Source organism: Musca domestica, unplaced genomic scaffold (assembly GCF_030504385.1).
Source record: "Musca domestica strain aabys unplaced genomic scaffold, Musca_domestica.polishedcontigs.V.1.1 9, whole genome shotgun sequence".
Taxonomy (NCBI): domain Eukaryota; kingdom Metazoa; phylum Arthropoda; class Insecta; order Diptera; family Muscidae; genus Musca; species Musca domestica.
This window is the reverse complement of record NW_026712435.1, coordinates 12915945-12941471: the sequence shown is the minus strand read 5'-3', so window position 1 is coordinate 12941471 and position 25527 is coordinate 12915945. Positions and strand designations below refer to the sequence as shown.

At 35.8% G+C, this 25527-nt stretch overlaps 4 protein-coding genes across 4 annotated transcripts; 1 reads left to right on the top strand and 3 right to left on the bottom strand.

Moving 5' to 3' along the window:
- Positions 1-3293: 3293 nt before the first annotated feature.
- Positions 3294-8155, bottom strand: LOC101892485 (SHC-transforming protein 2). Its single transcript, XM_005181153.2, has 6 exons — positions 7343-8155; positions 7123-7193; positions 6829-7057; positions 4613-4764; positions 4207-4538; positions 3294-4130 (listed from the first exon to the last, which is right to left on the bottom strand). The coding sequence occupies exons 1-6, from the start codon at positions 7490-7492 to the stop codon at positions 3691-3693; spliced, it is 1374 nt and encodes a 457-aa protein (XP_005181210.2). The 5' UTR covers positions 7493-8155; the 3' UTR covers positions 3294-3690.
- A 3611-nt stretch (positions 8156-11766) lies between these two features.
- Positions 11767-14201, top strand: LOC101892784 (sphingosine kinase 2). Its single transcript, XM_005181154.4, has 3 exons — positions 11767-12770; positions 12837-12936; positions 12994-14201. Exons 1-3 carry the CDS (start codon positions 11881-11883, stop codon positions 13897-13899), a joined length of 1896 nt encoding a protein of 631 aa, XP_005181211.1. The 5' UTR covers positions 11767-11880; the 3' UTR covers positions 13900-14201.
- Positions 14202-18169: 3968 nt separating this feature from the next.
- LOC101892957 (polycomb protein PHO) lies at positions 18170-21404 on the bottom strand. Its single transcript, XM_005181155.4, has one exon. The coding sequence runs from the start codon at positions 20657-20659 to the stop codon at positions 18746-18748; it is 1914 nt and encodes a 637-aa protein (XP_005181212.1). The 5' UTR covers positions 20660-21404; the 3' UTR covers positions 18170-18745.
- Positions 21405-22101: 697 nt separating this feature from the next.
- On the bottom strand, positions 22102-23573 carry LOC101896634 (SAC3 domain-containing protein 1). Its single transcript, XM_005181178.3, has 5 exons — positions 23411-23573; positions 23183-23356; positions 22736-23119; positions 22542-22682; positions 22102-22477 (listed from the first exon to the last, which is right to left on the bottom strand). The coding sequence occupies exons 1-5, from the start codon at positions 23467-23469 to the stop codon at positions 22198-22200; spliced, it is 1038 nt and encodes a 345-aa protein (XP_005181235.1). The 5' UTR covers positions 23470-23573; the 3' UTR covers positions 22102-22197.
- Positions 23574-25527: the final 1954 nt, after the last annotated feature.

The window sequence follows — 25527 nt, the reverse complement described above, 5'->3', positions numbered from 1 at the left end:
TTTGAACAACACCTGCCGCACAGAGTTGTCATCAAATTTTTATACCGTAAATATGTAAAATGTTTACGGTAATGAGAAACTATTCGGATCAAAATTCATTGACAACAATACAAGTTAAATTGTAAAACAGCATCATGATTTGCTGACATTAGCAGGCGTAATGATGGTAATACGGAACTTATTACTTTGTGTAATATTTATACCCTCAGCCATGTGGCTACAGAGGGTATATAACATTTCATACGGTCAAAACGTGGCTAGTCGAAATAACGGTTTTAGACCCTAGGTCTTTTTGGGACAAATCCGTTTCAGAACATTTGGAGTCGATCTAGCGATGTCCGTCGGTCCGTCCGTCCTGTCTGGCTGGCTGGTGCGCACGATAACTCTCGAAGGGAGTTTGGATTGATTTGGTCCAAACTTGGTACATCGTAATATTTTTGTCAAACTTAAATCGAGTTCGGAGATAGTCAATATAGGTCCACTCCTTCAGGTACCTCCCCCACAAAAGGTCGAAATTGTCAAAATATATATTTTTTGCACAGAAAGTGAAAAGATAATTGCGTCAGTGCTAGGTATGGTGCGAAAATTGACAATATCGGTCCGCTCCATCAAGTACCTCTCCCACAAATGGTCAAAATTTTGAATAATTAGAACTCTCATAAAATGTGATGTAAGATTCCTATTGTCTTCAAATTTCACACATCCCAATATTTATATTTACCCAAGGTCCGGTGTTAAGATGGAATATATCGGTCCACTCCTTCTGGTTTAAATATCCATGAAGCTCATAAAAAGCGATATCAACATCCGATTCCCTTTTTATCTGCCATAAATTGCGAAACAACTCAGCGATTCTTTACAACTTACTTTATCTAAATATTTGTCTCTCAATCAGAATCCTGAGATGAATATGGAATTTAAGATTTCCCATAAATTGGATATAAATGTTCGATTTTCTTATATATACATAATAATATTTATATCATATTTATTTATGTCCGATATGAAATGGATAATACTGATTCATTCTTTCAAAACCCACTCCATAGAGGGTCAAGAGTTTGAAAATTCATAAGAGATGCCAAAATATTTTTAAATAATCGAACATTGGCTGGGGGAATACATCTGTCGGCAGAACCAACCAATACTTTTTTACTTGTTTTTAATAAAAATTGAGCAATTAACAAATTGTTCCAAATATTAATTTAATTTTTTGGTTATATTAAAGATGTGGACCTTACGCATTTAAATAATACGGTCGTATATTTTAAAAATTATCAAACTCTTATAAATAGTCGTGCGAGGCCGACCATGTGACACTACAATATGTTAGAAGCCCCCTTATGTCCAAATCCATTTTGAAAGATTTCGCTTTTGAAATTATGCCACGGAGCACTGCCCATATATTTCACTTGGCTTTATGGCCAGGGACATTTGCACAATATTTACGCACTCCGTCGTACTGTTAGTTGTTGTTTTCCATTTTATAGATAAATATAATCCAAAATGCTAATTTCTTCCCCGTCCTTAACTCAATTCTCATGCAAAATTTGGTGTCGATTGGTTCTTTTGAACCCCTAAATATTTTGCGATCATCACCAAAAGCAAGAAACCCCTATGTATCTCCAAATTTAGATATTTGGTCAACGAAATCGCCACAAAAAAGCCAGAGGGCTGTCTTTTTTGTATTTCGCCTTTAATTTATTTTCAGCGTTTCGGTAGAATGGAACTGTTGGTATTTTCTCGCACAAAAGTAGTGGTCCATTCTACTTTTATTTCGTGTCCCTTAGTTTCTATTTGTGACCTTTATAAAGGCTGCAAAATCAAGAACATTTTTAGTTGTTGGTGCATTTCAAGCCCTAAATATATTGCGGACATCTTTAAAAACAATAGGCCTCGTCTTCTGAGGCTAACCCTACTCTTATGAAAAAAATTGCACGGCCAAACCTACACAACTCTTCCAGAGGATCTCTGGCTACAGCGCATTAAAGTAATCGAATTTCTAAACCTGGAGCTGGACCAGATTAGCAGAACGCAAACACTTACATTTACTACTGCTACAACAACAACAACCCTTATGAAAATGTTCGTGAGCATCGTACGAAAATTACAATCTGTATATAATAAACGCAACCTGTGTTGTAAGGTGTAAAAGTATTACAAAATATACACTTCAATATTATAAGTCAAATTGAATAAAACGCATGCGATAAAAACAATACTACAAAATCTATTTTATTCTTTTATGCCAAGGGGACATTCTGAATTGACGAAATTTGTCAAAATCTGTCCAGTCATTATTGATATATTTACTATCGGCATTTACGTAACGGTCGGAATTGACCTTTTCGTCTATTTGTGATTTCGCCAGGTTTCAAAATATTCGCTATTTAATAGAAAATTTTACTTTTATTTAACCCAAATGTTATGGCCTATTTCACCCAACAATGATCCAGATCTTGCAAATGAATCCAATTTTGACTAGGGGTTGCAGCAATGGCTTGAAAAAATTAACATCAAGGAAGAATGGAACAAAATTGGTGCAAATCTCAATATCCTAGGACCGCCGGCTCGAACAGGCTAGGCCTGGATGAAAGTCTGGGCTGACTACAAATTCAAATCACACCAGGAAATTCAGTATTGTTCAAAAAATTTTGCTTAATTTCATAGTTCTCTTCTTCTGCCTGAAGTAACTAACAAATCTAAAGAAAAAACTTTTTATTTTAGCTTCTTTCTCATTTTACTTTTTATTTACTGGGAATATGTTAGACATTTGCCGCAATATTTTTCGCCTCACGTTTAAATCATTTTGAATATATTCATATTCATCCTCAAATAAAAAAATGCCAACACTTAACATATTTTAATATTTCATTTAAGAAATATTCGTTTTACTTCAACTATTTCAAATGACGCTTTTATTTATTTTTACCGGGTAGCTCGTAAATTCTCCAAATGCCTGTAATTCCGAAGCACCCTGCTTTTTCACATTTAATTGCATAAAAGACGTATTCGAAAATTGTAAATAATACCAAAAAGTTTAGTTACGACAACGCCTGCGACTACGTCTACGACACTTGAACGCCTAGGACAATGCCAACCGTAATAAGGGTGAATATGTGTGCCTGAAGATAAGGACCTTACGTATTTAGGACAGATTATGGTTCTAGAGTGGAAAAGGTGAGTATATGTGTACGGCATAAAAAACGCAAGGCCCATTAATCCAAGCAAACCAAATAAAAGAAATTAAATCGAATTGCTACGGTTGTACTTGTGTGAAGAAACATAAGCGATTTTTTTGGTTGTCTTGTATATAATTATTTTTAATATTTTTATTTCAATAAATACATACATCAAATTTATTCGCCATATCGGTCTACATACATTCAATGCAATAAAATACATCATATTTAAGATTTTTTTTTATATATATATTATACCTTTACACACAAGTATACGTACACTTTACACACAAACACACAGATTTGGTTCATTACTTTTACTTTTTTATGTAAATTTAGTCCTTTTTGTTTCTTAAACTAAGTTTTTTTTTTGCTTCTTTAGTTTTTCATGCTGCAATACATGTTTATACATTGATATCAGAAAATATGCATATTTATAAGGGGTTTCTTCCTTAGTATAGAGTAAAAACATAATAGAAAAATCTCAAAAATTCTAATTTAACATCGTCTATTCCTTACACGATTGTATTTGATGATGATGCGGATGATGGGCATGGTGATTGTGAGAGGCTGGCATTGTGTGGGTGGTTTGGGATATGGCTGATGGACTTGCTCGCGTTACTGGTGTACGCAAAACAAGCTCGGAATCTTCGGAGATTATGGGCAACAGATTGGTCCAATGATAATTTATCAAATGGCTGATGCTTTCAAAAATTCGATCTTTTGTGCGCACAATACCCTCGGGATCAATGAGAAGTAAATGTTTAGGTGTTTTACCCTGTAAACCGGTAAGCACATACTGTCCGGGTTTGCCCTGTGATTCACGTACCAGGAAATCGCCATCGTTTTCTAGCATACCTTCAGCAATAGGCCTACTTATGGAACCGTGGAACCAAGATTCAGTCATTAATTGTGAACGTTGTACTTCGGCGGACAATGAAAGAGGTGCTACAACGTGGAAGAATAGAAATATATATAATGCACACACAAAAATATATTCACTTGAAAAAAAAATTCTACTAACGTATATCAAAAACATCTGGTGGCTGCTGCTGCGGCTGTGTCATTCCGCCACACTCCTTCATGGGATCAAACGAACATAGATTTATTTTGTTAGTTGTCTGATCTGGTGGTGGACTATTCAAGTCTATTAAATTACTACTAAGACGGTCACGTGGTTTCTTTAGATTCAATTGAGCTACTTTTTGGATTGACTGTGACGACTGTTGTTGGTCTTGTAGGTCAATGTCGTTCATTAAATCTGGAGGCAATTTATTTGGTAAATCATTGTAATATTCCTTATCGTTTCCCTTGATTGCTGTTTCGTTAAACTGTTCCGAAGTTTGTTGGTGATGTCTACAATTTGTATTTGTGTAATTTAAAATAGTTCGATTAACTTTAAATAAAACATTGAGCCGCCATATACTTACCCCTTGCGACTGATGGCATTGTAGCGCAACATAAATGCTTTGCCAATTGTCACTATGAGATCTTCACTTTGTCCGCCAATACATTCCAAAACATAACAGGCACGCCATTCGTCTTCATTTTTTGCTATATAAGCCAAAAAATCGAGGGTATCCTGAAAATGTAAACAATGCTGTGAGTTCGAACAATTGGCGGCATAACTAATGTATAATCAACAATTCCAAATCATTTTCTATAAGTCAAAAGTTTTTCATTACACAGGGTCCGCCATATAACATTTTCTTTTTAAAGACTAATTAAACTAATGGTAAGACTTAGCTTAAATCTGATTTTGGAGATATTTAGAGTAATCCTTTCGATTGTTAATACGAATACGCATGAAACACGCTGGTAAATATTGCGTCATTGCTTTGAAAATCCTGGTAATGTCGCAGAAGATGTGTTACGAATTTTTGAAGAAGGAAAAAACCGTGTAAATAAGCAAAATTGTCGGTGCATCTAAAACAAGTCAGAGTTTGGTGAAGATATTGGTCCAGAGGCATATTTGGCCAATTTTTCTTCGAAAATAAGCAAGGAGTGGGACCACCTCAGAGCTGCAATTTGACACCGTTGGACTATTATTAGTGAGTTGCCGTCAAAGACAAGTTTTACGCCGATAAGCCAGAGACAATTGATGTTCGTGAAGCCACTATAACAGATTTTCTGTTGATGAAAATATATTGAGATGTACCAAGTCTGAATGGAATCGGATGTTAATTTCGAGTTTTATGAGGTTCATGGATATTAAAAAATGTTGAGCCTTTGTGGGGAGAAAAGGATTAGACCTACCATCTTTGTGGGGGAGATACCGGAAGGAGTAGACAATCTTCACAGCAGATCTTGTGTTAGCAGAAATAATGGGATATGTGAAATATGAAGAGAACCGTTTTGGTTATTCAAAACTTTGACTCTTTGTGGGAGAGGTACCAGAAGGAATGGTCCGATCTCTACCATCTTTGTAACAGAGGTTGTTTTGATACAAATATTGAGACAATTGACGTTCGTGAAGCCACTATAACAGATTTTCTGTTGATGAAAATATATTGAGATGTACCAAGTCTGAATGGAATCGGATGTTAATTTCGAGTTTTATGAGGTTCATGGATATTAAAAAATGTTGAGCCTTTGTGGGGAGAAAAGGATTAGACCTACCATCTTTGTGGGGGAGATACCGGAAGGAGTAGACAATCTTCACAGCAGATCTTGTGTTAGCAGAAATAATGGGATATGTGAAATATGAAGAGAACCGTTTTGGTTATTCAAAACTTTGACTCTTTGTGGGAGAGGTACCAGAAGGAATGGTCCGATCTCTACCATCTTTGTAACAGAGGTTGTTTTGATACAAATATTGAGGTGGACCAAGTCTAAAGGGAATCGGATGTTAAATACGCGTTTTATAAACTTCATGGATATTCAAAATTTTGACCCTTTGTGGGGGAGGTACCAGAAGGTGTGGACCGATATTGCCCATCTCCGAACTCTATCTAAGTTTGATAATAATATTACCAGTTGTCGTGCGCACTAGCCAGACAGACGGACGGACATCGCTAGATCTGCTACACACATTCTAATTTTTTCCCTAACACAAAATATGCTTTGAAGATGGTACCTACCCCACAAAGGGCCATCTTTTTGAATAATTAGCTTTTTTAGCTTTATTTTGATTTTTCAAGCTTGTTTTATATAAATATTTCTCCCAAACAGAGATCTGATATGAATATGGAATATACCGGCCCACTCTTACGGTAAGTCCCTGGCAAGGCTTCAACATATTATGTACATATTTCGGTCCACTCCTCGTGGTTAAACATTTGACTAACAATTATTCCTATAGCATTCCAATATTTTTGTTACTCTTAGATGAAGTGGAATTGTTCGTCCACTGTATCGGTACAACACGCACACTTGAACATTTTTTTTTTTTTCAAAAACTACAACATATCTCATATAAAGTACAGGAAGTAGTCGATATAGGCCAAATCTGGCACCATTTATATCAGACTTAGATCAAATACGAAATGGACCATATTGAATACTTTTTAATTTAAATTAAAAAATAAATTAAAACACGCGCCTGCTATCAGATATACCGACACTGTTTGGTCAATTTATCTATGTCAACATATCCTGCCACGCTACTATATATTTACTTAAATTTAACGTCATTCCCAATACATACCGAATCTCCACCAGATGCAAACGATATTCTAGGCATTTGATGTGAAGCAATTATTTCTCCCGTATCAACATTAATTAAATTCAGCGAACGACTGGACACATTAATGATTACGTTTGTGCCAGCATTCACCATGCATGGACGATCTGCAATGTACTGGCCAATTTTTTTATCCATTCGGCGCTTTCCAGATTTTAAGCCAGCTGCTTCGCAAACCCGATTTATGCATTCCCTAAAAAAAACAAAATCAAGACCATTATCAATGGTTACTTAAAACTTTTGCAACAATTCACTTACCTGGCCACTTGTGTACGAGTATGGAAATCCAATGATTTCATTGACGTATTCACTTCGATACAGCCAGTGTACTAAACACGTAAAGCGTATGCAAAAGGAGAGAAAAAAACAAGTGAAATAGAAGCCATACTTTATCACATTCAAGACCAAACCAACAACACCATGCATACAGACAGTTATGCACCAAACCCCAAAAGCTTTTCTTGAGCGACAAACTTACCCTCACATTGAATGCCACCCCTTTCTCCATTATAACTTCATCCGGATATATGCAACCATCGTCGCCACCCGGAGCCCCACCCATACTGGTCGAAGCAATTCCTGCACCACCACCACCGCTATTCCCACAGGCGCCGTTAGAACGAATCATAGTGGATGCTTATCGCGATGGTTTCAATTGATTTCAATTATTTTTTAGATCTGAAATGTGTGATATCGCCTCCACCGCTTGTCTATATCAATGTTCATCACCTTTGTTTTCTATGTGTTTTGGTGAATGTGTTCTTCCGTTGCTCTTGCTGTTGCTGTATGTTTAATTAATTTCTTATACTAATTGTGTTTGTTTACTTCCTGTGAATCGAATATCGTTTATGGGTTAATGTATGTGTTGTTGCTCATTCAGAGTTATGATGGAATGTTATGAATGCTCTGCTAAATTCACTGAAACCGATAGCGTTTGGCATTCAGTGGACTTATGCTACGTCCCGTATTTAATTAGCTCTTGTATGTGTTCTCGGCTTCCGTTTGTTGCGCCCAAGTCTCTGACTAATCCTCTCTGAGTCAATATTTTGAATATTATTTATTATTTATATTATTTGTAAAGCAGACGATCATATATTCAATTTTTATCGCTTGGATCCAAGATGAACAATTTCCACAACGGAGGCATTTTAGTATGAAGATTCTAACAAATTATAGTTCGTCATTCCACTAGTGTAATAAATTACACACAAAAAAACATTTTGAAAAAATAATAAAATATGTACAATATTTTTCGTTTTTGTTGTTCGTCTCACTTCTGGCCAAGAACATGTCAAAATGCATTATTGTGATTTTAATTCACAATATGAAACATAAACAATGCAGTTTGTTAAGGCATGTTTACAGTATGGTGATTTCAAGATAATGTGAACTAAAAGTGTTCACATGGTACAAAGAAAATTTATTGCGGAGCTACAAACTGATTTCAATTTTTCTGAGTGAGTCCGAACTATAGGTTTTCACATGGTACCATGGTAGAAGAATAAGGTAGATGCATCGACACAGCCGCTGGGACAATGAACTGTCAAACCAATTTTGCAGTTGAAAATGCTGAATGAAAAATTATTTAAAATTGTAAAAATTGTTTGAAAACGGGAATTATAATAACATCCGAATGACAGCATATAAGAAAACATATAAAAATCTTCTTATATTTGAAAATATATTTAAATTTTTTTGACATATCAATGCTCCCAAGCGTTGATGCCAAGCCATGGTAGAATAGTATAGGTAGACGCGTCGACACAGCTGCTCGGACAATTTTATAATTGAAAATGTTGAATGAAAAATTATTTAAATTTGTACAAATTCTTGAAAAATGCATATCATAACAACCTCCTCTTGGCGTCGGATAAAAATCTATTTATTTTTGAAAAAAAAATATTTTGTTTGACATATCAATGTTCCCAAGCGTTGATGTATCTACCTGTATGCTTCTACCATGAGGCAGACGCATAGACATAGCTGCTGGGACAATGAACTGTCAAACCAATTTTGGAATTGAAAATGTTAAAAAAAAATTATTTAAACTTGTAAAAATTGTTGAAAACGCGATTTATAATAACCTCCGAATGACCTCGTATAAGATAACGTATAAAATCTACTTATATTTGAAAGAACATTCAAAATTTTTTGACATATCAATGTTTCCAAGCGTCGGTGCATCTACCTGTAGTCTTCTACCATGGGAGCTACAAACTGATTACAACTTTTCTATTTCTAATCCAACTAAAGAAATAAAATTCCAAAATATTACCACAGGCGGATTTTGTATGTATGATAACAATATTTTTTGGAAGACCGCACTTTTCGACACTCGGGATTTGAAACATTAAAAAACTATTGTTTTATTTTGATTTTAAACACTAATTAAAGAGACATGGCTATCATAATTACTCTGTTCCAGCACCTGTGGCTTTGTAAAATTAAGAAGGTAAAGTTATTTAATATAAGCATACCCATTTCTGCATTTTCTGTAATTTACATTATCAAGATTCACTATATATCTGATCTCTGATTTGTATATGCATAATGGGTTGGCAAATTAATTATTTTGAAAAAAAAAAATTAAACATATGATTGCATGACTTTACCTTCTTCTTCAAACACAGTAAATTCAAAATTTATAAAAAATGTAAAATATAATTATAAAATTCTATAAAACATTTGAAAATATGGTCCTGTAAGCTGCGCCAACAGAATACTGACTGATGTTCGTTCTTCTAAATTCACATCTAAATTCCGCATCATAAATATAAAATTTTGAAGTAATTCTGTAAGTAAAAGCCAATTTCGGTTCAAAGCAGTACGTCTCCCACTATCGTTTCCTCTTAATATTTTAATTCGTATATTTTTGGAAGCAAGTTGTTTTTTCATGGGAGAATCTGGGGGTTTGATCCTTAAAGTAAAATGTCATTCAAGGCCTACACAAGAACTGACATAACGGAAAACGTTTCAGCCCTTCGGCTGAAATCTTTATATGTTTAAGTCCAAGAGCAGTTTTCCTAACATATGGAACGTATATGTTTTTATGTGAAAAGAATAGCGAAAATAAAACATTATTTATTATTTTTGTAAAAACTGCCACTCATCATACGAAAATATTTTAGATATGAAAATAGATAAGTGACATGAGCGAGATTGCCATTATTGTTTTGCCATGTTAAAAATACTCAAAAAAAGGCTGTATCATGGAACAATGAATTCAAGGTAGGGCAGAACTACCATATGATTTTAATTTTTTTTATTTTTCTGGCTTAATATGTCAACTTCGTTTGTTTATGTATGTGTATTCTTTTCAATAATAAAAAAAAATTTCAGAAAATATTCAAATTCGGCTGTTTTCAAAATGCTTATTGCAACGTATGCATCGAAAAAATCTACAGTTTTTGTCGCGAAATAAACCATATGAAATATATAGAACATGATTTTGAAAAGAAATTTTGACTTTTCATTCATTTTTCGCGGTTTTAAATTATTTATTCAAAACCAATGCAACAAGTTGTTTGCTTTTTTATTGTTTTGATAGTAATTCTGACATTACAAGCCAAACAGGTAGACCTCTATACTTGCAATTTTTTCAAAGTTGACCTACCTTCTCTTCATTGTACCACGGGTGGTATCATGGTACAATGATATCAAGGTAGGGCTATGATACCATATGATTTCAATTTTTTTATTTTCTTGGCTTAATATGTCATTTTTATTTGTTTAGGTATGTGTTTTCTTTTCAACAACAAAAAATTTTTCAGAGAACATTCAAATTCGGATGTTTTCAAAATGTTTATTTTATCGTATGCATCTACAAAATCTAGAGTTTTTGTAGCGAAATAATCCTTTAGAGATATATAGAACTTGGCTTTGAAAAGAAGTGTTGACCTTTCATTCAGTTATCGCGGTTTTCAATTATTTATTCAAAATAAATGCAACAAGTTGTTTGACTTTTTTGTTTTGATACTAATAATATCTTGATATCATTGTACCATGGGTAGACGCATCGACACGGCTGCTGGGACAATGAACTGTCAAACCAATTTTGGAATGAAGATGTTAAAGGAAAAATTATTTAAATTTGTAAAAAGTGTTGAAATACGCGAATTATAATAACCTCCGAATGACGTCATATAAGAAAACATTAAAAAATCTACTTAAATTTTTAAAAACATTTACATTTATTTGACATATCAATGCTCCCAAGCGTTGATGCATCTACATGTATTCTTCTGCCATACAACAAACATATACATGTTGTGACAGAACAGGGACAGCCAAAAAACAATAGTTTGGTCTTGCTTTTGCGCTATGCTCATGGTAGAAGAATATAGGTAGACGCGTCGACACAGCTGCTTGGACAATGAACTGTCAAACCAATTTTGGAATTGAAAGTGTTGAATGAAAAATTATTTAAATTTGTAAAAATTGTTGAAAAAATCGAATTATAATAGCCACCGAATGACGTAGTATATGAAAATCTACTTATATTTGAAAAAACATTTAATTTTTTTTTTTTTGACATATCAATGCTCCCAAGCGTTGATGCATCTACCTGTATTCTTCTGCCATGGCTATGCTTGTATCATGGCAGAAGAATACAGGTAGATGCATCAACGCTTGGAAGCATTGATATGTCAAAAAAATTTAAATGTTTTTTGAAATATGAGCAGATTTTTATATGTTTTCTTATACTACGTCATTCGGAGGCTATTATAATTCGCGCTTTTCAACAATTTTTACAAATTTAAATAATTTTTCATTCAACATTTTCAATTCCAAAATTGGTTTGACAGTTGATTGTCCCAGCAGCTGTGTCGACGCGTCTACCTACATTCTTCTACCATGGCTTGTATGCATGAACTTATAGAACTATGGAACTAGATGAAATCGAAAAACTTCATGAACCATGTGATTCTAGTTCCCATAGCACCGTACATTGAATATTTACCATGGATTAATTGAATACGGAACGACACAGCTCCTATATGGAAGGAAATTCACAATATGCAAATAAATTCTCCTAGACATGAAGTGGAATCTCAAAAGTTATTATATTCATCCAGTGCGCTTAGTGAGCTTCGCGATACTTTTTATTCGAACAGCAAGAAAAAGAAGAGCAGTGTTTTCCATGTTGTCTTAAATTCGTGTGGTCTGCTATTGCAAAGAAACACCACAGATAACACAGGCGCTGGAAAAGATCACTTTGTGCCAATTTCGGATATAATCGGGGGACGATGTGTGCGTCTACAGAGATCACCACGTTTTAAATCGACTGGCGGATGTGGGGTTTGTACTCCCAGTATTTCAGATAAAGATGGAAAGCCAAATGAAGACGAGGACGCTTATTTGTATGTCTTTGCATATATTCTGAAACGACAGAAGAGGAATATGAGAAACGTTGTAAAAAGAGAGCGGACTGTCATAACACTGAGGTTCCGGTCGTTTGACAGTCACGAGGATAATATGCGCGAGGCCGAGAAATGGTATAAAACATTGAAGGCACACAGAGAAAACTACGTACTGGAAGGTGCGACTAGATGTACTTTAAATATACCACCGAAACGTATTCTTATCTTATTGAATCCCAAATCCGGTTCAGGAAAAGCTAGAGAGTTGTTTCATCGTCAGGTTGTGCCTGTGCTGAATGAAGCGGAGGTTCCATATGATCTATATGTAACTAAACATTCCAATTATGCATATGATTTTGTTAAAAAGCGGGACTTGTCTGTTTGGACTGAAATCGCGACAGTAGGTGGCGATGGTCTATTCCACGAAGTCGTGAACGGAGTGCTGAAACGTCTAGACTGGGAGGATGTAATCGAAAACATATCATTGGGCATCGTACCATGTGGTTCAGGCAATGGACTTGCCCGCTCTATAGCTCACTGTCACGAGTAAGTATGGTCTGGTACAATAGAGTTGAGCACTTTTCTATTTCTAATGTTTGTAATTAATGTTAGAGAACCGTATGATCCGAAACCTATTTTGGGAGCTGCTTTGACTCTAGTTGGGGGTCATTCCACACCAATGGATATCGTTGAAATTGAGGTACAAGACAAGGTAATGCATCAAGTTTTTTTTCGTTCGAAAACCCGTTAATTTAAATTTTGCCCACAGGTGATGTATTCTTTTTTGTCCGTTGGGTGGGGTCTCATATCCGACATCGACATCGAAAGTGAACGCCTAAGACCCTTAGGGTATCAAAGATTTACAATTTGGACATTGCATCGTCTTATAAACTTACGAACATATCGCGGTCGAATATCGTATATACCTAAAGAAGAAACTGAACCGGGAGCCATGTCATCACCACACGAAATATCTAGGAGTAAAAGAAGTTTGCAGCACAGTATCAGCCTCCAGGAAACATTGGACAAGCAATACAAATCCAACGACCACATAAGCTCAACTGAATTTGAGGATGTTATATCGCTAGAAACATTAGCTAACCAATCATTTAGATCGCGTTGTGATAGCTGGCTATCATCGGGATCCCGAAAAAGTACTTACTATTCGATTGCAGAAAGCTTGTATCACAGTATTTCCGATACCAGTGAATGCAGCGCCAGTCCTTACGCTGAGGGCACTGATGATGCTGACGATCCGCAGTGTGAGCGTTTAAGCGAAAAGAAGGTGGGTCCCCTTCCCAATAGCAGTAAGTGGATTGTAGAGGAAGGAGAATTCGTAATGATTCATGCCGCCTATCAAAGTCACCTTGGCAGTGACTGTTTTTTTGCGCCCCAATCTAAGCTCAATGACGGTACAATACACTTAGTTATAATATATGGCGGCATCAGCAGATCACAACTGTTAAATTTTCTGATCAACATGAGCTCCGGAACTCACTTACCCTCTCAAAACAACGACTTTATAAAAGTTGTACGCGTCGAAGCTTTCCACCTGACACCTCATGAGAACAATGGCATATTGACTGTGGACGGCGAACGGGTGAAATGTAGTCCACTTCAAGCTAGAATCATTCCTGGAGCAGTAAAAATTATGATTCCAAAGAAAATGCATTGATTAAAACTACGAATTAGTTTCAAGCATAGAGTTCTAATATATCTCAAAACCACTCCAATAATCGTAATCTCTTAATATAGTTCTTTTGTTTTTGTTGATATGTGATATTCCAAATATAGTCATAACATCACTTCTCCATATAAGTGTATTTTAATATAGAGTACGCCTGCATACATATATTCTTCCAAAAGTGTGATTATACTAACAAATTACATAATAATTTTAATGTTGCCACAGTAATTTTGTTTATTTTGTACTTTTTGTCAGAATTTTAATAAAAAAAATTTTGAAATTCTAAAAAATGCATTTTTAGTAGTCATTTTAGTAGTCATCACGAGGGAGAGAAAAATGTTTTATTTATTTAAAATTGTAAAAGAACTGGTAATGTTCCATCGTTAATAATTATAATTTAAGAATGAATTAAAAAAATATTACTAACAAGTGAGCAAAGGCTCCTTCCCTCGTGTTGTTATAAATTCAAAACAATTTCACACGAATGTTGTGGTATACAGGGTGAGACAAAAAACTGCAACAAAGTCAAACGCCATAATTTTTACTTTTTTAATGTTTTTGAATGAAAGTAAAAAATGTCGGAAATAGCAATATATTTTAGAATAAGTTTAGATTTGTTCGAATTGGTCACCTTTGGCACGAATTATGGCCTTCAAACGGCCAATGAAACCGTCACTCGCTGCCTGAATGTTGCTCTGCGGTATTTTGGCCCATTCTCGGCGAAGCACTTGCTTGAGGTGATCGACACTTTGGTATTTTTTAGTGTCAATGCCCAACCTTGCTTTCCAAAATACTCCCGATAAAATAGTCCAACGGATTGGTATCCGGAGATTTTGGTGGCTATTGTGCGCTTGAAATGAAGCGAGAAACCTCATTTTGTTACCATTCTTGGGTGGCGCGTGCTGAGTGCGATGGTGTTGAGTCCTGCTGGAAAGTCCAAGGTCTGCGGCCAAAATGTTTGCGTGCCCATGACCCTCCAGAATATTTTCGTGATAATATTCCGCATTTATTCTGTTACCATGGTTGATTAATACGAGCGGAAAGCGACGATCGGCTGTTATGGCGGCCCACACCATCACCATGGCCGGCGCTTGAGTTCTGGTGGCCAACCGAAGTTGCACATTTTCAGCTGACCTCTGTGACAAGTAAACATGATCATTTTGTTTGTTTACAAACTGCTGGACAACGAATGTTTTCATATCGGAAAAAAACCAAATTCGGCAGTTCACCACTTTCGGCCAAGCGAAGCAACTCTTTAGCTCTTTTGAGTATATTTTCTTTCCGTTGCGGTGTAAGTTCTTGCACTTTTTGGAATTTCAATGGCTTTATCCCGAGCTCATTTTTTTCTGTATTTGCCGAATGGAATATTGCGATATGTTCCACTGCGACGCGGGTTTCGATCAAGTCGCTTCTTTACTTTTCGAACCATTTCTGCTGATGTTGCTGTTTTCTACCGTCCACTAAGCTACCAGTATCACGATAACGAGCGATGATACGAGACACAAAAGATTTATTCACATTTAAATGCTGGAGTGCTCTAACGATAGCCACTTGTGGTTTTCCAGCCAAATATAAAGAAATCACACTATCTCGCTTGAATTCCATCACGAATAACTTTTTTTTCTGGAAAATTCTCACCAAAATGCTTTTGTACGCTTGTGAACGATATAATGAGCTTTCACTAGAATACTTTTAACAGCTGTCGGACGAGTGGCTTAGAACTGACAGCAGTCTGAAATTGGTTGCAGTTTTTTCATCTCACCCTGTATGACGGTTTTCCGGAGATTTTCTCAGGGAATGATTGTTAGCGATATTACTGCAGGATCATAATATAGCAAACTAAATAAATTAATAGCATCATAATCACGATAAGACTTGTGCATAGATGTGTTTTGTACAGGAATTTAATATAGCACTAGCATAAATGCATGATTCGAATTAAGAGACAGAAAATTAAACTGATTAATGCGGAATATTGCTGAGGAATTATTATCAAAACAATAATAGTCAATAATTCCAGATTGTATCGAGTGTCGACATATTATTGTGAAATACTGCACCGAGTTAACATAAGTTACATCTTTGCAGATTTTCTAACACAATTGGATAAAATACAAATAATTGCATGTGTATGTTGATTTCTAATGTGTCTTTCCATCTCACCTTTGCAGATATATCATACCGATTACAACATTAAAATTTTCAGATGAAATTTGCATTCTGAGACACTGATTTAGATATTGGCTTAACCCTTTTTTGATACGTAGATTCCACCACCACCTCGTCATCTCAGCCTATCTTACCCAAACAATATGTCAACAGGTTTATTCGAAAGAAAAGACTTTAAGCATGTTTCACATACACCACAAAAATCCAGATATCCACTGCTTAACAAACGAACTAACATCGTCCAATTTACTGTGCATGGAAATACCTATTGCTTAGCTTACTTTTGTCAAAGAGAAAACTTATTTTACAATAATCATCGCTGATAATATCACAAATACACTTAGCTGAACCACATCTTTGTGGGGGAAGGTACCAGAAGGAGTGTACCGATGTATTCCATCTTCAAATCAGACCTTGGTTTAATAAAAATATTGTGACGTGTGTAATTTGAAGAGAAGCGGATGCTTATTTCGAATTTTATGTTCGTTTTGGTTATTCGAAACTTTGACCCTTTATGGGGGATGTACCAGAACGTATGGTTCGATATCTACCATCTTTATAACAGGCCTTATGTTTATGGAAACATTGAGATGTGACAAGCCTGAATGGAATTGGATGTTAATTTCGTGTTTTATGAGCTTCATGAATATTCAAAATGTTGACCCTTTGTGGGGTAGGTACCAGAAGGAGTGTACCGATATATTCCTTTTTCACATCAGACCTTGGTTTAATAAAAATATTGCGACGTGTGTAGTTTGAAGACAATCGGACACTTACACCACATTTTATAATAGTTATAATTATTCAAAATTGTAACCCTTTGTGGGGGAGGTACTTAATGGAGTGGAGCGATATTGTCCATTTTCGCACCTGACCTAGAACTGATTCAAATATTAGGATTCGCAAAGTTGGAACAAAATCGGTCTATCTTCTTTTTCTTTGAAAAATTTGACATGTGGTGTGGGAGGTACCAGAAGGAGTGAACCGATGTTGCCCATCTCCGAATTCGATCTAAGTTTAACAATACCAAGTCGGATTCTCCCTTCGAGGGTTATCGTGTGCACCAGCCAGACAGACAGACACACGGAAGGACATCGCTAGATCGACTCCAAATGTCCTGAAACGGATTTGGTCCAAAGAGACCTAGGGTCTAAAACCGTTTCGATGAGGCACGTTTTGGTCGACTCAGATATTTTTTTTCAATTTTTCGAACGTTTCCAACACAACACTTTCCCACCCAACCGACAGTGGGGGCGACCTCTCCATTACTTAGGGATCGCGTAGGTGTCGTTGGATAACAAATAATGTTCGTAACAGCGATTGAGTGCATGGGGTGCCTCACTTCCGACCAAAAGGTCGCAAGTTCAATTCTTTCACCAGGCAAATAAAGTCAAAAACAAAAACTGAAATGTAGAGAAATTAAACAAAAATGCAACTGTAGTATTCCAAAAAGAGAACGGCAGCTCTTTTCAACATGTTAAAATGAGGGACACGGACACTGTTTTGTGAGTAGTTCCTGGTACCAAAATTTACTAAATAATGGTAATGAGATTCTTTGCTGGGATGGTACTTACTTCATACTCTAGTAGTATAAAATTAATTCGTTTTTGTGCTAAGAATATGAATTAAGTGGTGTCATACCATGGTATATATATTGCATCTATTGAAATACAATAGTTACTATCAAATGCAATGTTTGATATTGTAGGCTTTGGCATTAACTCAATAATGTTGTCAAGATTTTAGTTTTCCCAAATAGGTAGATTTTGATCAGGAATAATACTTAGACCCATTCCAGCTGATGAGATAAAGTCTATAACTAGAATTTACTGTCGACTTAAAATACAACATGATTGCGAAGCATAGTGTGCATTGGTATAGTAAAACATCAAAGGGTCCGTCAGGACTGAATGCATTCAAGATGGCATTCGATCGCACACCAATCCATCAATGTCAGAGTTCATAAACGAATCAATGAAGCCCTAACGAAACATCCTTCATCAGTATCGCAGACTTATATCAACTTCTTCAGTGTTGCGTAACCGGTTCAACACAGACATAACATTCCTAATAATGATATGATGAATAATCGATTTTTTACAATATATTTTATTTACAAATTACATCCATTTCAGTTATATCAATACATTTTTATTTTTATTTTATTATCATTAATTCAGTGATCCGTTATAAAAATACAATTAGATATTATATTATAGGTATTACATTCTAGTTAAAACATTACAAATCGCTACCACACTATGTGTTATGTAAAAATATTTGTATTCTTAATATTGTTATCTTCATCATTTCCGAAACAGAAAAAAAATTGAATGGGGGAAAACAAAAGATACTACTTTTTCTCAAATTTAAGAATTTAACTAAATGGGGTTTATCCATAAAGAAAAATCATCAGAAAACTATGCATAATTATTGGGCAAATGATTAAAAGTAAAGTTAGATTTTAAGCATTCGGAAGTCGGCGAGTGCAAAAGGGGCACGGGGTTAAGGTAAATGGAAAAAAAACTATTTTTCTTATTTTGTTGAAGCTTAAGTGAATTTTCATTTGTATACCAAATTATTTGGGATTTTTACATCGATAAAACTGCTGTGAATTATTCCTCAGACAACTGTGATGCGTTCGCCCCTTTTAAATTCAAAACATTTATGAATTATCTAAAATAGGACCGTATTGTTCGTCTGTTCCCAAATATACAACATTTGGATCTTCTCCCAATTCTAGGCGACCATAGCGTGCTATTATGGGTTTGTTACTTACTGGTCGGGGCCATTTTCGTTTGGGCTTGGAATGGGTCAACATATGACTCTTCAAGTTGGTAGACTGAGCAAAGCATTTGTGACATCCCTCTATGGGACAGTGATATGGCCGATCGCCAGTGTGTATGCGCACATGGGTGCGGAGGTTGAAATCAAGGGAGAAGCGTTTGCCACAACCTTCGAAAGTGCACTCGAACGGTTTCTCGCCCGTGTGCACCAGTTGATGTCTCTTCAATTTCGAACTCTCCACGAATGACTTGCCACATTCGGCACATACATGACCACGCGGCCCGTGTGTTGCTGAGTGCTTGCGCATGGCAGAATGGTTTCGAAATTCTTTATTACAATCGCGATATGTGCAGCGGAAAACTGTGACTGTCCCTGAGGCGGTGGTAGTTGTGGAAACAATACTCGATGGCTGTGTTTGCTGTGCAGGCGTCTGATGCGCTGTGGATGCCACTGGTGGGGACGGTGCAGTTGTCACCGTTGTTACGACATTGTTCACTGTCGCATGAGACTTTTTTTGCTGCTTATTTGGGTTTTGGGTACTTTTCAGCTTCACTGCAGGCACGTCTCCCACAGAATTCTGTTGTTTGAAGGTAATTAGTTGTGTCAAATCAACTAGCTGAATGTTTCTGGAGGTGCTGGTGGCGGCAAAGTTTTGCTGTTTTTCTTCTTTGGGCTGCAAAAGTTCCTGCGGATGTGGTGGTGATGACGGCACCATCGGTAATTGATATTCTGTATCTTGCAATGAGGTATCTTCACACTTTATATCTTCCACAGCGGCAGCGGTTTGTACTTCTTCTTCGACGATGTCACCGGTGAAAGGATCGGGAACAATGACATATTCCGACGGTGACAGACCTTCGTTCACATGCATCATAGTTGAGTCTTCTAGGAGCATTCTATTTGTGACATGTGACGCCGGCGTTTCCGTCTCCCCAATGCACTTTTGATTCTCCTCGCCAGAGTCGGTTGTGTTTTCTTGAATTGTTGTCATATTTTGTTCGCACGATTGTTCTTCATCGTCGACCGTTTGATCCTCTTCATCTTCGTCTTCCGAATTTAATGCAGACCATAGTGTAACATTGAACTCATCCTGTGTTATTCGAATCGGGACTTTGGTTTGTTTCCATCGCTTCGCCGTGTGTGGTTTTTTCCGCTGGCTGTTCTGCAACAGTTTCTCCTTGCGTTCCTTGCTGCAGAGCATGTGATTCCTTTCGGGTCCTTCTTGTTTTACGACTTTCGACAACTCATTCGCATCTGGCTGCTCCATTTTAACGTGCGAAGGAATCATTGTTGCTGGCATGCCGAACTGAGTGGCCCCCAAATTCAATTGGGCAGCGACATACTGGTCAAAAACTTGTGTCGAATTTGTTGGCAGAATAACGCTTTCGCTCACATTAACACTTTCGGCATAGGCTTGCAGAGCATCCGCTGGCGATGGCTGCATAATCATTTGTGGTGGCATTGGTTCAGGAACTGCATAGTACTGTATATTATCACCTGATATGAAAAATTCACCCGGATCGACAACAATATTGCCCTCTTCGTCCCGATCATCGATTATTTCCTCAATGAGAAAACTCTCGCCTACGGGGCCACAGGTGGTAATTGGTTCTTCCAAATCGGACGTGTAGGGCTGTTCAATGATGGTCGTGGATGGAGGTAAGATGTGTGTAAAGTATAAAGGTGATGTTGTAGCACTATGTGTCACTGGTACTGCAGCAGAAGCCAACGAGAGATTATTCACAATAGGCGCCGAGCTGCCAGAGCCCAAAGCGAAATTGTGGATGTTCATTATGTGACCACTCTATAATTGTGTATTTTATGGAATTAAATGTTCTTTGCACAAAATTATCTTGATTCTAATGCAATTATCGACACTTTTCTTCTGCGGAACTTTGTTTTTTTCGCTTTGTTTTTCTCCGTATTTATGGTTTGGCAGACGCGTTGTTGGTTTTCGTTTTCTGTGTTGTTTGTCTACGCATTTTTTGTTCTTTGCCACTGCCACCACAACCTTTCACTTCTCGCTTTTTTGTGGCTTTCGGTAAATTTCCTATTTATTTTAAATTAACGTATTGGAAAGTTTGTTTACATTGCAAAAATGTAAATATTTTGAAAAAAGCCGGTAAATATAATATGGCGGAAAATCGGATTTGTCCAAAAAAAATGGCTATATATTTTTTCCTGTATTCTCACACTAATGCCAATAATGCTATTTCCTCGAACAAATGTACCCAATACTTACAATCGGCTATTGTGATTGTTTGATACACGGGTAACAGCTGTATAATTCACATCGACCATTCACAATGTGTGACAATGAACAAAGGAACAAAAATGAAAATCGAAGCCGATGAAACTCATTGTCAAAATTTACAAATTGGCGCAAAAATTGTGGAGGATAAACAATAAAAAAATAAGTGGATGGTGGTTTTAGCTGTATAATAATAACAAGACAGTCTGTAAAGAAACACATTAAAAATTATGGTTTGTATTATTCGGTTCTCATTATTCCGATGTGTAATGGTAGCTTTGTAATATATTCATTACAGCAAGAGATAAACAATTTAATGAGGTGGACGCCGATCATAATTGGTAAACCATCAAGTATATTGTAAAAATCTATATCACGGAAATATTACGTGGATTACTTGGTCTTAGTAAAATCTCCCATGGGTCGTTAGACTTCATTCGGTTTTAAAGGCTTCCAATTTTAATTAGGTGAAAACGGGCTTAATGTACGAAATTCTCTTCTAAATAACTTCATTCATAGCTTACCAGACATCGGTCTGACTTTAATACATCTTGTACAAAATCCTTTGTGTGTAACTTTCATGATGCTGCCGGCCTTTAGGTCGTTCGGGACTTAATACAGATCTGGACCGGGATATATGTACAAAATTCTTTCGAGTAAAACCACCCGCAATAGCAGGTGAAAAGCATATAATTCCTCGGAATTGGAAGGGTATATAACTACGAACATATCCTGTTGTAAAACACCAAATAAGATAAAATGACTGAGCGAGCGTATTTAGCTCGGTGATCAAAAGTGCTCCATTTCATTTTCACCTATCCAAAATGCGTATAAATAAAAAACAAAGTAAATATTATTTATGCCAAGCCAATTAAGCTTTCCGTCCGCCTATGCAAAATTCTTGATCCTATTTTTAATTTGCTTCTTATCAGCAGTAATAAATCTCCTAAAAACGATGATTATAAATAAATAAAAAAAATAGGTACTTTTAAATAATTGTAAATTTATTTAGTTTTGATATTCTTTCTACTATAGTAATCGCATAATTTTCAATAGTTAATAACAATATAACTAATGATTTAAATTCTTTTTAGTAATAATATTTCTGGCAAATAAATATTTTTTATTTTAACATTAACAAACTTTTCCTGTTTGCATTTTAAAACCGGTAAATCATTCTTAAAATCAGACTTTTGAAAATGCAAACTTTGTTGATCTTCGCTCAATTTTATATTGTAATATTTACAATCTTCAAATAATTCATATTTACTTGCATGTGCACAAAGGCGTAATACGAAGTCCACTGGAACCAATAACTGCTTACTGCTGTAGGCATGAGAAAACAATTGATATAATTTTCTGTAAGAAACATAATAAGCGGTTAAAACATTGTACGTCTTCAATTATCGCATTATACCAATACCTTCTTAGAATTGGCAGTTTTAAAGATCCAATTGCACATAAAATATGAGGAAGACTCTGTATACCATTAAAGACTCGATAATAATTTCCTTGAGAGTAGCTTAGACATATTTTAAATACCAACGCAAATAGGGGATCTAATCTGAAAGACAATATATTAGATGGGGATAGACGCTAAATTGGGTCCAAGCATACTTTATATCATCATCTAAGGTAAAACAACGTTTCATAGCCTCAGGGGAGCCCAAATTAAACATTTGGTACAGTGATTCAACAAATATTCTTCTGCGTATCTCCAGCAGGTTCATTTTCTTTATATCGATTTCGTCATAACATACCAGAGCCCGTTTGAGACATTCTTGCAAATGTTGTTCGCATATTTTTGGATCGAAGTTATCTATTGCTTCCTCGCATAGTCTATAGCGGCTATAACACAGGAACATAATCATGGGTTCCATCAGCTTAATAGTTTGGCCAGCGTTGTAGTCTTGCATGACTATTTCTTGTCTCACTGACCGTAAACGATCAAAAATAAAATCATATACAATGTTGAATGGTTTTCGAGTATCTAAAACTATGCTATATTCGAAAAACTTAGAATCAGTTTTTATTTAAAAAATAAATATGTTAAAGTGTACTCACTCTTTCAACAGGTATTCAACACATCTTTGTAAACAAGCCTCAGTCCTCATATCTTGAGGCCTTGGGATTTTCTTGTCAGCAGCAGATCTGGAAAAGCATTTAACCAACTTCCCTGAAACATGTTTCTGGCCGTTTTTGTACTCAAAATAGTGCAATAATTTTTCTTTTATTCGCCTAAAAGAGATAAAAAGTTTTAAAACAATGTTTATACAATAAATACAAGCATACAATTTCGCCTCATTCGCAGGACAGAGGTCTTCACAAACCCCCTTTACAAAACCAGACATAATAACCTAAGCTAAATAAATATGTGGTTAATGCAAACCAAATATTGAAACAAGAGAAAATCCAAAATAAACAAGTGTAATATGCAACGTTTATTGTGAATGATTTCATGAAAACATCACAATAGATAGCTTTAAAAGGGACGCTCACATGTAATCATCTTGAGTAACCGGGTTGTATATACACTACAAAAGGTATGTTTACATATAATAAATCCAATGGATTTAATTTTAGAAAAGCTACCCCCACAACAATAGTTGTGTTCCAGAACCTGCAAATTAGTACTAATTAGCACTAATTCTGCTACAACGCGTTCCCGTACTCCAAAAACTAGCAAAACTTGCAGCTCTCTCGAAAAAAAATGGCGCTGAGTGGTGCACATTTCTGCTTGTTTTAGCTACATGAATTTGGCCGAGCAGAAATGTGGATATTGTAAATTTGACATTTAATTGGCAGGGCTAACAAGGTTGAAAAATGTATTGATACATTTCAATAAAGAAAATGATCAACTTGAAAACTAAAGGAAAAACTAATACTTGTCGTGCAAAAAACAAAAAGAGAAAATATGGAGCAACTGATGTATTCACTTTTGGATGATTCCAGCAGTGAAGAGGACTGGCTGAATGAGGAATTAGATTATTTATTTATTTATTTCAATTCATTAGTGATACAAAGCCTCCAAGGCCAATAATGTGTATCAACTTGCATTAAATAATATAACCTGAGCTTAATTTATTTACAACTAGCTGGCCCGGTCCGCGTTGCCGGCCCGTAGTTTTACTCTTTAATGCAAATTTTGCATAGCATAATATTTCACAAATCTAGCTCATAAAGGTGAACAAATTTTAATATAAATATTGATTCGACTAAATAGAAATAAATAACTATGGAAGGAGGGCAAAATGATTTCTGAATAGTCAAAGTTAATTACGCTTTTACACCCATTACCTTAGCACCTCAAATTGCGCATTAGAGTCCCCAAAAAGTCTATGTTCTTGTTCATAGTAAAATTCAATGACGATTAAACAATACCCGCGTTGTTGTTCGCCAATCGGTAAACATCACTATAGATCGGCGGGCCTGGGGACTATATGGGGACTGTACCAAAATATTTACGTATGTTGACATTTTTCTGTAAGAAAGTAGCCTAAATACAGCAAATAATGGCCAAATCAGTTGAAAACATGGCCAAGACCACGGTCACAGCTGAAATCAGGGATACATTTATATAAGGGTTATACCAAAACGTGGCCCAACCAATATTCTCTTGGGGGTTACAAATTCCATAGAAAACAAAATTTTTTTCTGACCACCAATTAGATGTGAAATTGGACTTGGGGATACTCCAATGTGGGGACTTTACTTAAATAAATTCCTATGTGACAATTATCTGTATGATGGTTCCCTACCCCAGGGTAGCATAAATACAATTTTTAGCCAAATCAATTAATGAATGTGGTCAAGACCAAAATGGGCCCTACTCTGAAAATTTCAAATTTTATGCGAAGAGGTTCTCTACCTTCTTAGAAACAAAGATGCCAAATATAGCTTAAATCATACGATGGTTATATAAATATGAAATCAGGTTGTACCCTTATCCGTCAGTTATGATCGATATCATAACCTGCAAAAGCGATTTAAGGTATCTTGAATGTTTGGGAAGAATTTCTGGAAGGATAGAAATCCTTTTCTTACTAAGAGTCCCATTCGCTCTACTATTTTCCACCCTTTATATTCGGTATTTTTCTGATTGTACATTGGACGGATTATTGTGACAGGAAAGAAGTAGTTCCACGCTTTGAAATGAGCCCCATTAGGCTTCTTCGGTAATTTTTGTTTGTTCAAATGTGTTCGCATCTTCCAGCTGAACCACGATGTCGGCCCTGGAGTTCAAAGGTAGATGTCAGTTAACATCGTATTTCCCTCTTATTTCATTTTTTGGTGAAAATTTGTATATAGTGAAAAATTATTCTTTATTTTGTTCACAAAAAATTTTCTGAATTCATTAGATAATAAAAATTGAAAAAAAAAAAATTGACAAAAGAAGAATAACACATTGA

Coding starts and splice junctions, on each gene's coding strand:
- LOC101896634 (XM_005181178.3), bottom strand. CDS start 23,469: ATGTCTGGTTTTGTAAAGGGGGTTTGTGAAGACCTCTGTCCTGCGAAT. Junction 23,357..23,410: donor CCTGCGAATGAGGCGAAATT/GTATGCTTGTAT, acceptor TATCTCTTTTAG/GCGAATAAAAGAAAAATTAT. Junction 22,683..22,735: donor ACCTTAGATGATGATATAAA/GTATGCTTGGAC, acceptor ATTGTCTTTCAG/ATTAGATCCCCTATTTGCGT.
- LOC101892957 (XM_005181155.4), bottom strand. CDS start 20,659: ATGAACATCCACAATTTCGCTTTGGGCTCTGGCAGCTCGGCGCCTATT.
- LOC101892485 (XM_005181153.2), bottom strand. CDS start 7,492: ATGATTCGTTCTAACGGCGCCTGTGGGAATAGCGGTGGTGGTGGTGCA. Junction 7,194..7,342: donor GGGTGGCATTCAATGTGAGG/GTAAGTTTGTCG, acceptor TTACGTGTTTAG/TACACTGGCTGTATCGAAGT. Junction 4,539..4,612: donor AATGCCATCAGTCGCAAGGG/GTAAGTATATGG, acceptor TACAAATTGTAG/ACATCACCAACAAACTTCGG.
- LOC101892784 (XM_005181154.4), top strand. CDS start 11,881: ATGCAAATAAATTCTCCTAGACATGAAGTGGAATCTCAAAAGTTATTA. Junction 12,771..12,836: donor TCTATAGCTCACTGTCACGA/GTAAGTATGGTC, acceptor AATTAATGTTAG/AGAACCGTATGATCCGAAAC. Junction 12,937..12,993: donor AAATTGAGGTACAAGACAAG/GTAATGCATCAA, acceptor TTTTGCCCACAG/GTGATGTATTCTTTTTTGTC.